This window comes from Scyliorhinus torazame, chromosome 7, assembly GCF_047496885.1.
Source record: "Scyliorhinus torazame isolate Kashiwa2021f chromosome 7, sScyTor2.1, whole genome shotgun sequence".
Classification (NCBI taxonomy): domain Eukaryota; kingdom Metazoa; phylum Chordata; class Chondrichthyes; order Carcharhiniformes; family Scyliorhinidae; genus Scyliorhinus; species Scyliorhinus torazame.
Genome location: NC_092713.1, coordinates 155,797,285 through 155,811,569, shown reverse-complemented (window position 1 = coordinate 155,811,569; position 14,285 = coordinate 155,797,285). Strand labels below are relative to the sequence as shown.

The window sequence follows — 14,285 nt, the reverse complement described above, 5'->3', positions numbered from 1 at the left end:
AAATTATTCAGACATGGGATTTTGTCAGTCTTCTCACAATAGAACTCACTGTCCTTTCATAACCGACCATGTTGTCTGACACTGTAGTATATTTTTAATGAAAGCAGTTCGTAGCCCTCATAGCGGCTGACTGCTTCTGACAAGACCTATTCTGCTCAGTTAATCCATCAGTGCTGCTCGAGAAGCAGGCCAGTAGAGCAGTGGAGCCCTGTCTGCTCAGAATAGCAATGGGAATGCAGCCTCGTTGCAGAGTGTGAAGGAATCTGCAGAGGCGGCTTCTAATGCACACAATCAGAGTACTGTTTCAGACTGCAGGACAAGCGCATTTGTTAGATTTTTTTTTCTCCTCTCTTTTTTCTAACCACAATGCCCTCCCCCCACACTCCAAAAATCATGTCTTCGTTACTGAGCTTGGCGAGGGGAGGAAAAGTTCTGTGAACTCTAGGCTGCTCACTTGTAAATGACAGCACTCTTAGTGCTCATGGCCTTGTAGTTTCTGTGATATATGGCCCTTCATTGGGGCAGAGAGAGAAGAGTGGGAGAGTTAATTGCTGAGTCAGAAACTTTTCTGCATTGATACAAATTGCTGAAAGTTGCAAATTACTCGGAGGGGGATTGGGATGGGGGAGGGGGGTTGCAAATCCACACACCATCTGAAAAGGAACTAAAAATTGGGTCAGCTTTTCCAAAAACCTTTTAGGCGTTTTCCTTTAACCTTCACAGGACCATTGTTTGGTTGTCCTGTTTTTGCAATTGAAATCCTGCTGGACTGTGTAGACGCAGTCCTGCAAATGCGACAACATGTATCTCCTGCCTTAGGATACTCTGAATGCAAGTCACTCTGTTCTCGTTTGTATTATTGGACTGCACAGCAGGTGACAGGATCTGGTTCTGTGTTTTTATTTCCATTTCCCTTTCCCGGCTACTACTGGTTAATATTCATGTGACTGAGAGCTTCAGAGATAAAACTGAACTGTTACTGCAAAGTATCAGGTTTATCAGCGATACATACACTCTGCCTCCCAGTATAGTATCAGGTTTATCAGTGCTACACTCTGCCTCCTAATAGTCTGTCTACACTCAATACCAAGGCATCTACATAAATTGCAGCCACTTTGCTGAGGTGCTGGTGATTGACTTGTGTCTCTGGGAGAAGAAAGAAAGCCACCATCGAGAGGGGTGGGGGGAATTGTCATGTCCAAGAAGTAACAAAGGGATGTACCTCAAGTCATACATCATGGTATTTTGCTCGTTGTTTGACAAAATAATGTTCAATTTTATCTCTGCCTTCAGTCGAATATTTGTATGTATATGTGTAAATACATTCACGTATGTCTGTTATATATATGTATGCATACATAAGACAAAATGGACATCCAACTGCTGTGATCAAAATATATTGTGTGTGTATTAACCTATGTCTCCTTTTATTTGGCTGTTATTCATGTTGCCCTTAGAATCATGGATCATAGAATTTACAGTGCAGAAGGAGGCCATTCGGCCCATCGAGTCTGCACTGGCTCTTTGAAAGAGCACCCTACCCAAGCCCATACCTCCACCCTATCCCCATAACCCAGTAACCCCACCCAACACTTGAAAGTACCCTTGTTTTTAGCTGTGCTAGATTGTAAGAGGAGCCTTGTACTGATGGTAGCAGGACTGATATTTCCAGAAAGTTGCTTCAAACTTCTGCGTTTAGCCATGAATGTAAATAACCCCTAAGCTGGCTTCCCAGACAAAATTATCGATAAAATAATTCTTCAAGAGTCAAACCACTCCAGTTTTAATCCTTGTCTCGTCTGTGCCAGGTGCCTTATCTGTGAAGGGTGCAGATGGTCTAAGAGTGTCTAGGCCTTGCCAATGCCATTCTGACATAAACGCAGCTTTTCCTTAATTACGTCCATGTTGCTCCCAAAAAGGAAGGCACTGGTGTATCCCCATACTTCTGTATTCAAGATTAGCCCCACCTTGGTTCTCAACAGGCTGCCCGTTACATCACTTATGTTATTTGTTGAACTCTAGTGACCTCGGCCTTGTCCAAGAAGGTGGTAAGAGTTGAAGTTGCAACCTTCCTACCATTTGTCAATGTAATATTTGCAAGTTCCTCATGCCGATATGGTCCTATTTAGAAGTAGACCCACCATTGGTGTTGGTTTGTTTCATTGCTGGGACCAGCAATCGTGACCAGATGTACCTAATGCATATGTTGCAAATAGTTAAAAGACCACAAGATGCCTTGGTCAGATTTAACATCCTGGAGTTTTCAGGGCAAGGCGTGAGGAAACAAGAATAAGTTTAGAAACCCTAGAGAATCAGGAGCTATATCAGGTTTGACACAGAGCAAATGTTATCAAACTGTTCAAAGGGAGTATGAGATGCATCTGCAGATTGTAGAAGAGTTAGCCAAATGTATCTATTAGAAAAATTCTTGAGAATGTTTTTCTAATGTGTTGTAGATACTCATATTTGAATAGTGTATGGAAGGAGTTGTTGGCATGGATTTAAAAGTAACAACAGGTCATGTACAATAAATACAAAGAACAATACAGCACAGGAACAGGCCCTTCGGCCCTCCAAGCCCACACCGGCCACGATACCAATCTTTGCCAAAACCCTCAGCACTTCCTTGTGCCATATACTTCTATACCAATCCTAGCCATGTGTTTGTCAAGATGCCTTTTGAACGCCGTTAATGTATGTGCTTCCACAACCTCCCCTGGCAAGGCACTCACCACCCTCTGTGTAAAAAGAAACCTGCCTCCCATATCTCCTCTATACTTTGCCCCATGGACCTTAAACCTATGCCCCCTGGTGACTGACTCCTCCACCCTTGGAAAGAGTGCCTGCCCATCCACTCCATCTATGTCCCTCATAACCTTGTAGACCTCTATCAAGTAACCCCTCAACCTCCATCTTTCTAATGAAAACAGTCCGAGTCTATTCAGCCTCTCCACATAGCTAACACCCTCCATACCAGGCAACATCCTAGTTAACCTCCTCTGCACCCTCTCCAAAGCCTCCACATTCTTCTGGTAGTGTGGCGACCAGAATTGTGCGCAATATTCCATGTGCGGCCGTACCAAGGTTCTGTACAACTGTAGCATGACTTGCCAGTTTTTATATTCGATGCCCCGTTCAATGAAGGCAAGCATTTCGTATGCTTTCTTGAATACTTTGTCCACTTGTGTTGCCACCTTCAAAGATCTGCAGACTTGCCCGCCCAGATCTCTTTGACTTTCTATATTCTTAAGAATTTTGCCATTTACGGTATATTTCCCCTCTGTTAGACCTACCAAAATGCGTTACCTCACATTTGTCCGGATTGAACTTCATTTGCCATTTCTCTGCCCAAGTCTCCAACCTATCTATGTCCTGCTGTATCTTCTGACAATGCTTAACACTGTCTGACTCTCCACCAACCTTGGTGTCATCCGCGAACTTACTAATCAGACCGGCTACGTTTTCCTCCAAATCGTTTATTTATACTATAAACAACAGAGGCCCCAGTCCCGCTCTCTGTGCAACGCCACCAGTCACAATCTTTCATTCAGAAAAACACCCTTCTACTACTACAGTCTGCCTTCTGTGACCGAGCCAGTTCTGTATCCATCTTACCACCTCGCCTCTGATCCCATGTGACTTCACCTTTTGTACCAGTCTGTCATGAGGCACCTTGTCAAAGGCTTTACTGAAGTCCATGTAAACAACATCCACCACCCTCCCTATATCAATCATCTTTGCCACATCCTCAGAAAACTTGATCAAGTTAGTGAGACATGACCTCCCCTTCACAAAACCATGCTGTCTATCGCTAATGAGTCCATTTGTTTCCAAATGGGTATAAATGCTGTCCCTGAGAATTCTCTCCAATACTTGACCTACTACCGACGTGAGGCTCACCGGCCTACAGTTTCCAGGATTATCCCTGCTACCTTTTTTAAACATCGATACCACAATAGCTATTCTCCAGTCCTCTGGGATCTCGCCTGTAGCCAATGAGGATACAAAGATGTCAGTCAAGGCCCCAGCAATTTCCTCCCTTGCTTCCCTCAGTATTCTGGGGTAAATCCCATCCGGCTCAGGAGACTTATCTAACTTCATATCTTTTAAAAGACCCAATTTCCCCCCCCCCTTTTCGATGTTCCAGACAGTCCACACACCCTACCCAAGAATCATCTTCCACAAAGTCAATGGGCGGGATTCTCCACCCCCACGCCGAAGTGGCCGCGCCGTTGTGAATGCCGTCGAGGTTCACGCCGGCGCGGAACGGCCCCGGTCCCGACCGATTCAGGCCCTGACAATGGGCCAGTATCGAGGCCGCGTCATCTACCCGCGCCAGGCCTTGTCTCCCGCGTAAAAGCGGCGCCGCATAGATGACGCGGCCGGCGCCGCATAACTGACGTCATCCGCGCATGCGCGGGTTGGCCGGCGCCAACCCGCGCATGCGTGGTTGCCGTCCTCTCTAAGTCTGCCCCGCAAGAAGATGGCGGACGGATCTTGCGGGGCCGCGGAAGGAAGGAGGTCCTCCTTCAGAGAGGACGGCCCGACGATCGGTGGACGCCGATCGCGGGCCACCCCACATCTGAGGTACGCCGCAGTGCAGGATCCCCCCTCGCCCCCCCTCAACCCCGCAGGCCGCCGCCCCCCCCCCCCCCCAGCGTTCGCGCACCGCCCACGACTGCAGCGACCAGGTGTGGACGCCGCCGGGGGGAACCCGCCGTTTTGGCCTGGCCGCTCGGCCCATCCGGGCCTCAGAATAGCGGGGGTGCCGGAGAATCGCCATTTTGGGTGTCTCCGGCCTGTGGCCCGCGACACTCGACCGGGCCGTTCCCGCCTCTTGGGAGAATCGCGGGAGGGCGTCGGACCGGGGTCCCCGGAACTTTTGGCGGCCCAGGCGATTCTCCCAACCAGCGTGGGAGTGGAGAATCGCGCCCCCTTTGGTGAACAGTGATGCAAAGCACTCATTTAGCACCTCACCTATTTCCTCTAGCTCAACACATTGATTCCCCCCACTGTCCTTAAGTGGTCCAATCCTTTCCCTGGCCACCCTCTTGCTTTTTATATATGAATAAAAAGCTTCGGGATTCACCTTAATCCTACTTGCCAAGGACTTTTCATGACCCTTCCTAGCCCTCTTAATTTCCCGCTTCAGTACCTTCCTACTTTCTTTATTCTCCTCAAGGGTTTTGAGTGTCCCCACCCTTCTAGACCGTATAAAAGTCTCCTTTTTATTTTTAACGGGGTTCACAATATCCCTTGTTACCCAAGGCTCCCGAAACTTCCCATAAATATCCTTTCTTCTCTCAGGACTTTCCTGAATCCTATTCAACTGTCGCTTGAAATATACTTGAATTATCGCTTCTCGGCCTTTTGGCTAAGATCAACCATGAATTTGATTCAATTTGAATTAGTTTTTTGGAGCAGGCGAGGAGCTGGATTAGGGGTTCGCCCATGACCCACACTCTGAGCCCTGGCTTGGTAACTCAGAAAAGGAAAATTTATTTAAAAAAAAGAAATATACTTGAATTTAAGGTAGTAGTGTTGCTCTTTTTAACCTTAGTCTATTTGCTCTGTTTACGTCACCTTTGCTCATGAGTCGCCAGGTATCTTTATGATACCGCCACGTGGTTCAAGTTCAGGTTATGATTAATAACACAGCACACCGCTTAGTAAGGATTAAAACAACGGTTCATTTATTATATACAACAAGCAATATTAATACCCTAATACTACTTTCTATATAATAAACCTATCACTACTGGCCAATACTTAACTTAGGAAGAGCCCACCAGGTCAGGGAAACGAATGGCTTGTCCAATCAGATCTGGCCCGCTGGATTCAAAAGGCTGCTACAGGTCGGTGGCTAGGTGTCTCTACCGGATAGCGATCGCTGGATTCAAACTTACAGTTGCCAGTTGCTGTTCTTGCGAAGGTCTCGAGCAGGCGAAGAGGAGAGAGAGAGAGATCTGAACTTGGACCCTCACTTTTATAGGGCCCAGGGGCTTCCCGCCTCCCGGGGCGGCCCTTGACCCTGAGTCCCAAGTGATTGGATCTGTCCTTCTGTCCCCAATCTCTGGGGTCGATGTGTCCAATGGTGAGGCGATTCCTCGATCGGGGGGTGGTCGCTCACCTGTCTTTGTTTCGGCCACTGCAGGCGCCGACAGGTCTGGCCCGGTATTCAATTGCTAATATGTTGCAATTGTTCCCGGGGATAGCCGATTTAACTGTGGATGTCTGAATAGATGGGCTGCAAACAGTCCTGAATGCAACTGCGGATACCTGGGTTGATGGGCTGTTGATAGCCCTGAGTATCGATCTGGGCTAACTTCCCAGAGCCGAATATGCAAAACTGTCTGCAGCTGCCTGCTTGTGTCTTCTTGGCTGCTTTTCCCAGCAGTCTTTCAGGTTAGCCGTTTTAAACTGGGTTTTGGCCAGATTAATCGGAACGTAGCCATTTTACATGGCTACAGTAGCTAGACCAAGGGGTCAAGGCTATCCTATAGCTATAATTTGTGATTCTTAAATCTTTGTAAGGTTTCGCACATGAGGATTTTAAAGTAAAAGGAGTGGAAGTTTTGAGGACACAGTACTTTTTGTTTCAGGCGTTTCCATGTCTCTGTATGGCAGGGATGATATTGAAGTAATTGGATATGTGTTGCTTTTTGCTTCATCAGAGACCTGCGATTTTGAGTCTCTTATGCCACTGCTTGTTATGCTACCAGTGACCCAGAGCAGCTCTATTGACTTCAATGGAAGATATTCTGAAAGCGCTAACTTTTTGAAGAGTACTGTACCGGCTATACTGTACTGTAGAAATGTAACAGGAGCAAACCCATCACCGTTGACTTTTGTTGTATGGAATCCCAACAAATTAAGTGCTTTCATTCTCACTGCAGAATTCTGTAGGGACAAAATCCTTCCTATTGTCATTGATTTTACAGATTCCTAACAAAATCTATTTCTTTCCCATTCGCAACAGTATAGAATTCATAGGGGACAGATCCTTGACAGTGATATTCCAACGGTGCCAAGTCTCTTTTCCAGGGCATCTTGATAGGAAATTGTAATAAGCTAAACTCCTTTCCAATCACCTGCTTTATGTACTGCTGTTTTATTGTTTAAAAAGTCTGATTTACTCTCATCTATTTTATTCAATTTTATAGAATTTTATTTTAAAGCAAGACATTGAATTGCTGAATGAGTAGATTGCAGCAGAAAGAATTTTGTAAACCAAACATTCTGGACTGCAGTTAATGGCAATCTTGGTCCAAGCCGTGGCAATTTACATACATAGAAGCAGACATGGAGAATAGAAGCAGGAATATACCGTTCGGCCCTTCGTTATGATCATGGCTGACCATTAAATTCAATACTCTGATCCCACCATATCCATTTAGCCCCAAGAGCTATATCTATAAAAGCAGATTGAATACAGACTGCAGCTTTGGCTGGATGCATTTTGATATCCTTTCACCTGCTCCAGAAGTGAACATTTCCACTCTGTAACCCTCAGAATGGAAAATGTGCAGTGTTTGTGAGCTTTTGTCTTTTCCAGCATCTAATTCGGAGACTCTCCCAAAGAGGTAAAGAAATTATTTTATCCAGTTTGGAAAGTGGAGATGGGAGGGTAATGATCCTCTTGATTGCGCCATCCTTCCCTGAAAGCTCTCCCAAGGTTCCTGGAGGCCTGCGAGCAGCTCTCTTATCCAGGGCACAAAGGAGCAGGATTCCAGGGCTTGTGTCAGCTGTTGCCAGGCGGCAGTTCACGCTGACGTGTCATTTGAACCACAGGCAGGGCCTCGTGCCCTGGGAGCTGTTCGGCTCATTCCAACTCTGCTGTCTGCCAGCACTTTAGCTGCCCACAGTCTACCCAAGCTCCTCTTGAACTCCTGCAAGGCCGGAAATCTCTTTGTGCTGATTGCCAAAACTGCACAGAGACAAAGCTTTGAGTATGTTTTACTTTAGTGTGCTTTTGTTTTCAGGTGGAGAGTGGGTGGGCTCACGGGAGGGAGGAGGAGGAGAAAGCAAAGTTGGAAATTAAATTGCTGCATATTTCTCTGGAGCATCCCATATTCCCAACAGGACTTTTTCTTTATCCAGATTGACGCTGAGCATTGTATTGTCTGCTGGCAATTTTTTTTCCAAACTAATATCTTTGGTTAGATCAGGGTTTGACATTCTCAGAGTTTGAACACTTATTGTCAGAGCTTACTGCTTCCTTTCATCTTTCCTATTGGCACTTGGCAGTGAGCTGCAGCAAGGAAGAAAATCTCAAATGTTATTTCAAATGGATTAAATTCATGCTGCGGGGAAAATAAAAAGTGTGATCCCATGGCATTTCAATCATGTGTGTCCATTCTGCTCCCACATTTCCATGTTGGAAGGTACGAAGAGAAGGAAGACTGAGAGTACGAGTTGCTTGGTGGCACACTCCTGTTGGATGTCAGAGCACTGTGTGAATATGTGCCTCAGGGTTTCACTGAGAGTCTTGACTGGGGCCTGGCAAGCCAAGGAGTTTCCAAATCCTGCTGAATCTTGGAGTTGACTTTAACTCTTGAAGCCAGAACTTAAAAGCTTTGTAACTTCTGGGTTCTAGAAATGTGTACAAGTTATTCCATCTGGCAGATGTTTGGGGGATCCAAGTGGGAGACTGAGCTTCAGTAAACCTTGTATCGCTGATTGAAATCAGCTTTTTGATTAATCTTTAACTTTTGTTCTAAAAACTATTTTTAAAAAAACATCTCCTTGAACAGACTGCCTTTTGTAGTGCTGACTTGCACCTTCTGTTTTTGCCAGTTTCTCAGTTGCGAGAGACTTCCATATTCAAACCGCTCACAGGATAGGAAGGTTTCTCCTGAATTCCCTATTAAATTTATTCGTGATGATCTTGTATTTGTGACCCCTAGTTTTGGACTCCCTACAAGTGGAAACATCTTTACATCTCCCCTGTCGAACCCGTTCATAGAAGGGCTAATAAGCGCAAAGCAACATATGCCATAGACGTAGGAGCAGAATTAGGCCATTCAGCCCATCCAGTCCACTCCGCCGTTCAATCATGGCTGATGTTTTTCTCATCCCCATTCTCCTGCCTTCTCCCTATAACCCCTGATCCCCATATTAATCAAAAACCTATCCATCTCTGTCTTAAAGACACTCCGTGATTTGGCCTCCACAGATTCACCACCCTCTGGCTGAATAAATTCCTCTTCATTTCAGTTTTAAAGGATTGTCCCTTATGTCTGAGGCTGTGCCCTTGGGTTCTAGTTTTTCCTACTAGTGAAAACATCCTCTCCACATCCACACTATCTAGGCCTCTCAGTATCCTGTAAGTTTCAATAAGATCCCCCCTCATCCTTCTAAACACCAAAGAGTACAGACCCAGAGTCCTCAACTGCTCCTTATGTGACAAGCTCTTCATTCCAGAGGTCATTCTTGTGAACCTTTTCTGGATCCTTTCCAAGGCATATCCTTCCTTAGATACGGGGCCCAAAACTGCTTGCTATATTCCAAATAGGATCTGACCAGAGCCTGATACAGCCTCAGAGGTACATCCCTGGTCTTGTATTCCAGCCCTCTCGACATGAATGCTAACATTGCATTTGCCTTCCAAACTGCCAACTGAACCTGCATGTTAATCTTTAGAGAATCAAGTGCCAGGCAATTACCCTCTCCAACAAGAGAGAATCTGACCATCACCCCATGATATTCAATGACCATTGCTGAATCCTCCATTATCAACATCCTGGGGATTACCATTGACCAGAAGCTTAACTGGACCAACCATATAAATACTGTGGCTATAAGAGTGGACTGAATGCTGGGAATACTGCAGCGAGTAACTCATCACCTGACTTCCCAAAGCCTGTCCACCATCTACTAACCACAAGTGTGGAGTGTTGTAGAATACACCCTCTTGCTTGGATGATTATGACTGCAGTAATACTGAAGAAGCCTGACACCATCCAGGACAAAATGGTCCACTTGATCAGCATCCCAGCCACCACCTCCTTGAACATTCACTCCCTCAACCACTGATGCAGAGTGGCAGCAGTGTGTGCCATCTATAAGATGCACTGCGACAACTTACCAAGACTCGTTGAGCAGCACCTTCAAAACCCGGAACCTCTACAACTTAGAAGGACAAGAATAGCTGATCCGCAAGAACACCACAACCTCCCACAGTCCCCTCCAAGCCACACACCACCCTGCCTTGGATCTGTTCCTTCACTGTTGCTGGATTAAAATCCTGGCATGCTCTTCTGAACAGCACTGTAAGTGTACCTACACCATATATAGACCACAACAGTTCAAGAAGGTGGCACACCGCCACCTTCTCGAGGACAATTAGGGATGGGCAACAATTGTTGGCCCAGCCAGTGAAGTCCGGATCCCATTAATGAATTTTTTTAAATTTGTAAAGATTAATTGATTTGCTTAAATGTTTTTGTGTGTGTATATGTTTAGGTTTTACCGGGAGCATGTGCCAGATTGACATTGATGAGTGTGCCAGCACACCATGCCAGCATGGAGCCAAGTGTATTGATCGTCCGAACGCCTTTGAATGCGAATGCAGCGAAGGTAAAGCTGGTTGGTGATGAACAAAAAAAAAAGGAAGTGAAACTAAACATCTGCAGTAGTTGAAAGTTTACACTCCAGGAAAATTCTCATAGTCAAATTTTCTTGGGATTACCCCACCTTTTTCTGGCCTTCAACTTCCAATTCCCCTCTGTCATATCGCCCCCCCCCCCCCCTCCCCAAAATATGATGTGAAGGCAAAGGCCGCTCAGCAACAACTCTTCAAATATTTAACATCTGGCGGTTCAGAGCTCCACACTCAGCCAGTCCCTGAATCATCATTGATCTTTTTTTTTTAAGAGATACATTTTGAGTACCCAATTAATTTTTCCAATTAAGGGGCAATTTAGCGTGGCCAATCCCCCTAACCTGCACATCTTTGGGTTGTGGGGGCGAAACCCACGCAAACACTGGGAGAATGTGCAAACTCCATTCGGACAGTGACCCAGAGCCGGGATCGAACCTGGGACGTTGGCACCGTGAGGCAGCAGGGCTAACCCACTGCGCCACCGTGCTGCCCTCATCATTGATATTCTGACAGAAACTAGAATTTCTGCTTTGCTGCTGAAGTAGGTTCCTCCTCCACTTTACTCGAGCTTTCAGCCCATTGATAATTAATGCTACCTCGCAGCACAATTCAGCATTAGGTTACTTGTCCTTGGGACACTCCTGAAATAAAATAACTTTCCCACACTCGCTTTTAACTGTTGCACTGCCAGACTTTTTTTTCCGTTTTCGCTTGGGGATCCCTCAGCGGTTCAATCAGCCCTTGCTGCCCGGCACAGTGACCACTGTCACTTTCGCAGCCAGGAGACCAGATGCAGCCTTAGCTTTAGGTTTGCTACACTATGTTCCCAAAGCAAAGTTTGGCAACAATCCTGTCATGTACTTCTTAGATTTATTTCTGATCAGTTGGTTGACCTTTTGTTGGTGGCCAATATATTTGGTGGTCTGAAAGGGGGTGCAGGTTCCTGGGTAAGAAAAATAACGGGGCACAGCTAATTGCAGCAAATCACACAGGAATGAATACTAGTTCTAGAAGATTTTATGGGATGTGAAATTTTAGCGATTGACATTTGTAATTGTAGAAACTCTATAAACAGGTAAAAATATTGGGAAAGAAAACTAAAATCGCCAAGAAAATTAAAGACGTTTATTTTTTCCTTTACATCTTACTCTTTCCCTTCTCCATTGATTGAAAGGCTTTACGGGGACTAAGTGTGAGATTAACGAAAATGACTGCATCCCAGACCCTTGCCACTACGGAACGTGTGAGGATGGAATAGCCGGGTATACCTGCAACTGCACAGTTGGCTACAAGGGTCCAATCTGCAGCGAGCAGATTGATGAATGCCAGAGTCAGCCCTGCCAGAATGGAGGCACTTGCCAGGACCGTGTGAACAATTACAAGTGCCGCTGTCCAGTTGGAACTTCAGGCAAGTAGCAAGTTGGAAGAAATGGTCCAGTTTTAGTCCAGGAAAAACGTTCAGAAAATTGGTAATAGTCTGCCATTGACCACAGTTAACCCCTCGTTAAGTTGGGAGGATGTGTCTTGGTGATCTATGGTTAATTATTAAAGATTTTCTTTTTTTCTACTCGGGGCATGGGCATCGCTGGCCAGGCCAGCATTTATTGCTCATCTCTAATTGTCCTTGAGAATGTGCTGGTGAGTTATCACCTTGAACCACTGCAAGTGGAATAAGTACAGCCACAGTGCTGTGAGGAAGGGAGTTCCAGGATTTTGACCCAACGACAGTGAAGAAACGACAATACATGGTAAGTGACTTGGAGGGGAACTTCCAGGTGTTGGTGTTCCCATGCATCTGCTGCTCTTGTCCTCCTTGGTGGTAGAGGTTATGGATTTGGAAGGGTTGTCCAAGGCGCATTGGTGAATTGCTGCAGTCCGTCTGGCGGATGGTACATGTAATATCCCACACTGGACCTACGGGATGGGAATGCTTGTCTTCCTCATGCTTGCTGGGGAGTACGAGCTCCCCCGCTAAGGGTGGGGTATCTCCACATGAAAGGCCGGCCAGTAAGACACCGACTAGAGGAGAATCAGGTAGGGATCTACTGGGTAGTATACATATTGTTTTTGTAAGTAAACCTTGTTTCTTATTTCACTCGATGTGGCTCCCCGTGTCCTTATTAAAGTACACACAGCTGCCACTGTGAACTGGTGGCGGAGGAAATTAAGCGATGGAAGGGATGCCAATCAAGCGTGGGTTGCTTTGTGCTGGATGGTGTCCAGCCTCGTGAGTGTTGTGGGGCTGCGTTCTAATTAATCCATGCTGATGAATTTAAAAATTATAACTCCCGCTGCCACCTGTAGACCTGTAATCATTGGTACTTGACGTGTGTTATCTGACATAGCTTAAATTTGGAAGTACAGAATCGATAATAGTGCTGCTAATTGAACCTGGGTTATGCAGCAGTGCTAACCACTGTGCCACTAAGCCGCCTCACACTTGAATGGTTACTTTTGTTGCAGTTGCATCAATTGACCTTGTTAAATGCAGCATTGCAGAAAAGCAAGTGTTAAATAAATCTCAAATTTGAATGATCCTGCAGGTATCAATTGTGAGATTAACCACGATGACTGTGCAAGCAATCCTTGTGACTATGGAAGCTGTCAAGATGGTATCAATCGGTACGACTGTGTCTGCAGTCCTGGCTATACAGGTAGGATCTGGTCCCATAAAAGCAACACAATATAGACATGGGCTGCCACTGTTGGCACATCTTGTGGCCCTACTTTCCACCTGGTGCTCAACTTGCCCCAAGTCACAAATGCATCATTTTAAACGGCTTTAAAGCATCAAGGGTGTTAGGAATATATTTAGCAACGGAATTAAGTACTCCACGCCAGCCTTATATGATCATTCGCTGGTGAACCTGACATAATAGCTGCGGAAATATTCTTTATTAACTGTGGAATACCCTGTGCACAATCGTTTTTTCCTTGTTTCAGTTTTGGAGACCATGCCTTCCACTGTACCCCACATTCATTTTGGGTGATATCGTGATTGTCCCTTTCAGGGCAACATAGCAGAGTAATGGTCACCTGACCTGGGTGACCAATCGGGACTCAGAATGTGGAATCACCCCGTGGTGAGAGAGGCTCTTGAGGCGGATGCATCTTGGAAGTTGGCTGCAGCCCATTCGGCTGCTGTGCAACTCTTATTAATAAATACCTTTATGTTCACTGATGAAGTCTGTGAAAAGGCATCTTTATATCTGGCGACGAGAAGAAATTATCCTGATACTGCCTTTGGCCCTACAGCTGTGAATATCTTGTTTTAATCGAAGTCTGGAAAAAAAGAACTCACCAGAATGCCTCTCTTTGAGCTGATAGACCCATTTGACTCCTCCACGGAGGACTGATTGCACACAATACAAGCAAACAAAGCCGGGAAGGAGGCGAATTGCAATGCAATTCGCCAAAGCGTGGAACTCAGACCCATAATCTTATTCGCAGTCTTACAGCCGCAAGCGCGCCCAACTCCAAATCATTTAGTGAGCTCGTGGATTTAGTGAAAGCTCAATTGCAACCTCAACCATCAGTCATATTCTCGAGATTCTAATTTAAATAGAACGTGAGAGCCCCAGGCGAATTGATTATGATTGACATGGCTAAACTGAAGCAATTACCGGAGTATTGTGATTTTGGAGCCACCCTCAAGGGCATGTTACGGGATAGGTTAGTCTCA

General features: G+C 45.7%; 1 protein-coding gene across 1 annotated transcript in view; it reads left to right on the top strand.

The window, feature by feature from the left end:
- The window catches only part of LOC140426642 (uncharacterized), a 194,610-nt gene that overhangs the window by 101,274 nt on the left and 79,051 nt on the right, over window positions 1-14,285 (top strand). The window contains exons 10-12 of the mRNA XM_072511705.1: window positions 10,465-10,578; window positions 11,778-12,011; window positions 13,147-13,257. Of these exons, the coding sequence (XP_072367806.1) occupies window positions 10,465-10,578; window positions 11,778-12,011; window positions 13,147-13,257 (459 nt within the window). The remainder of the gene's footprint in view (window positions 1-10,464; window positions 10,579-11,777; window positions 12,012-13,146; window positions 13,258-14,285) is intronic.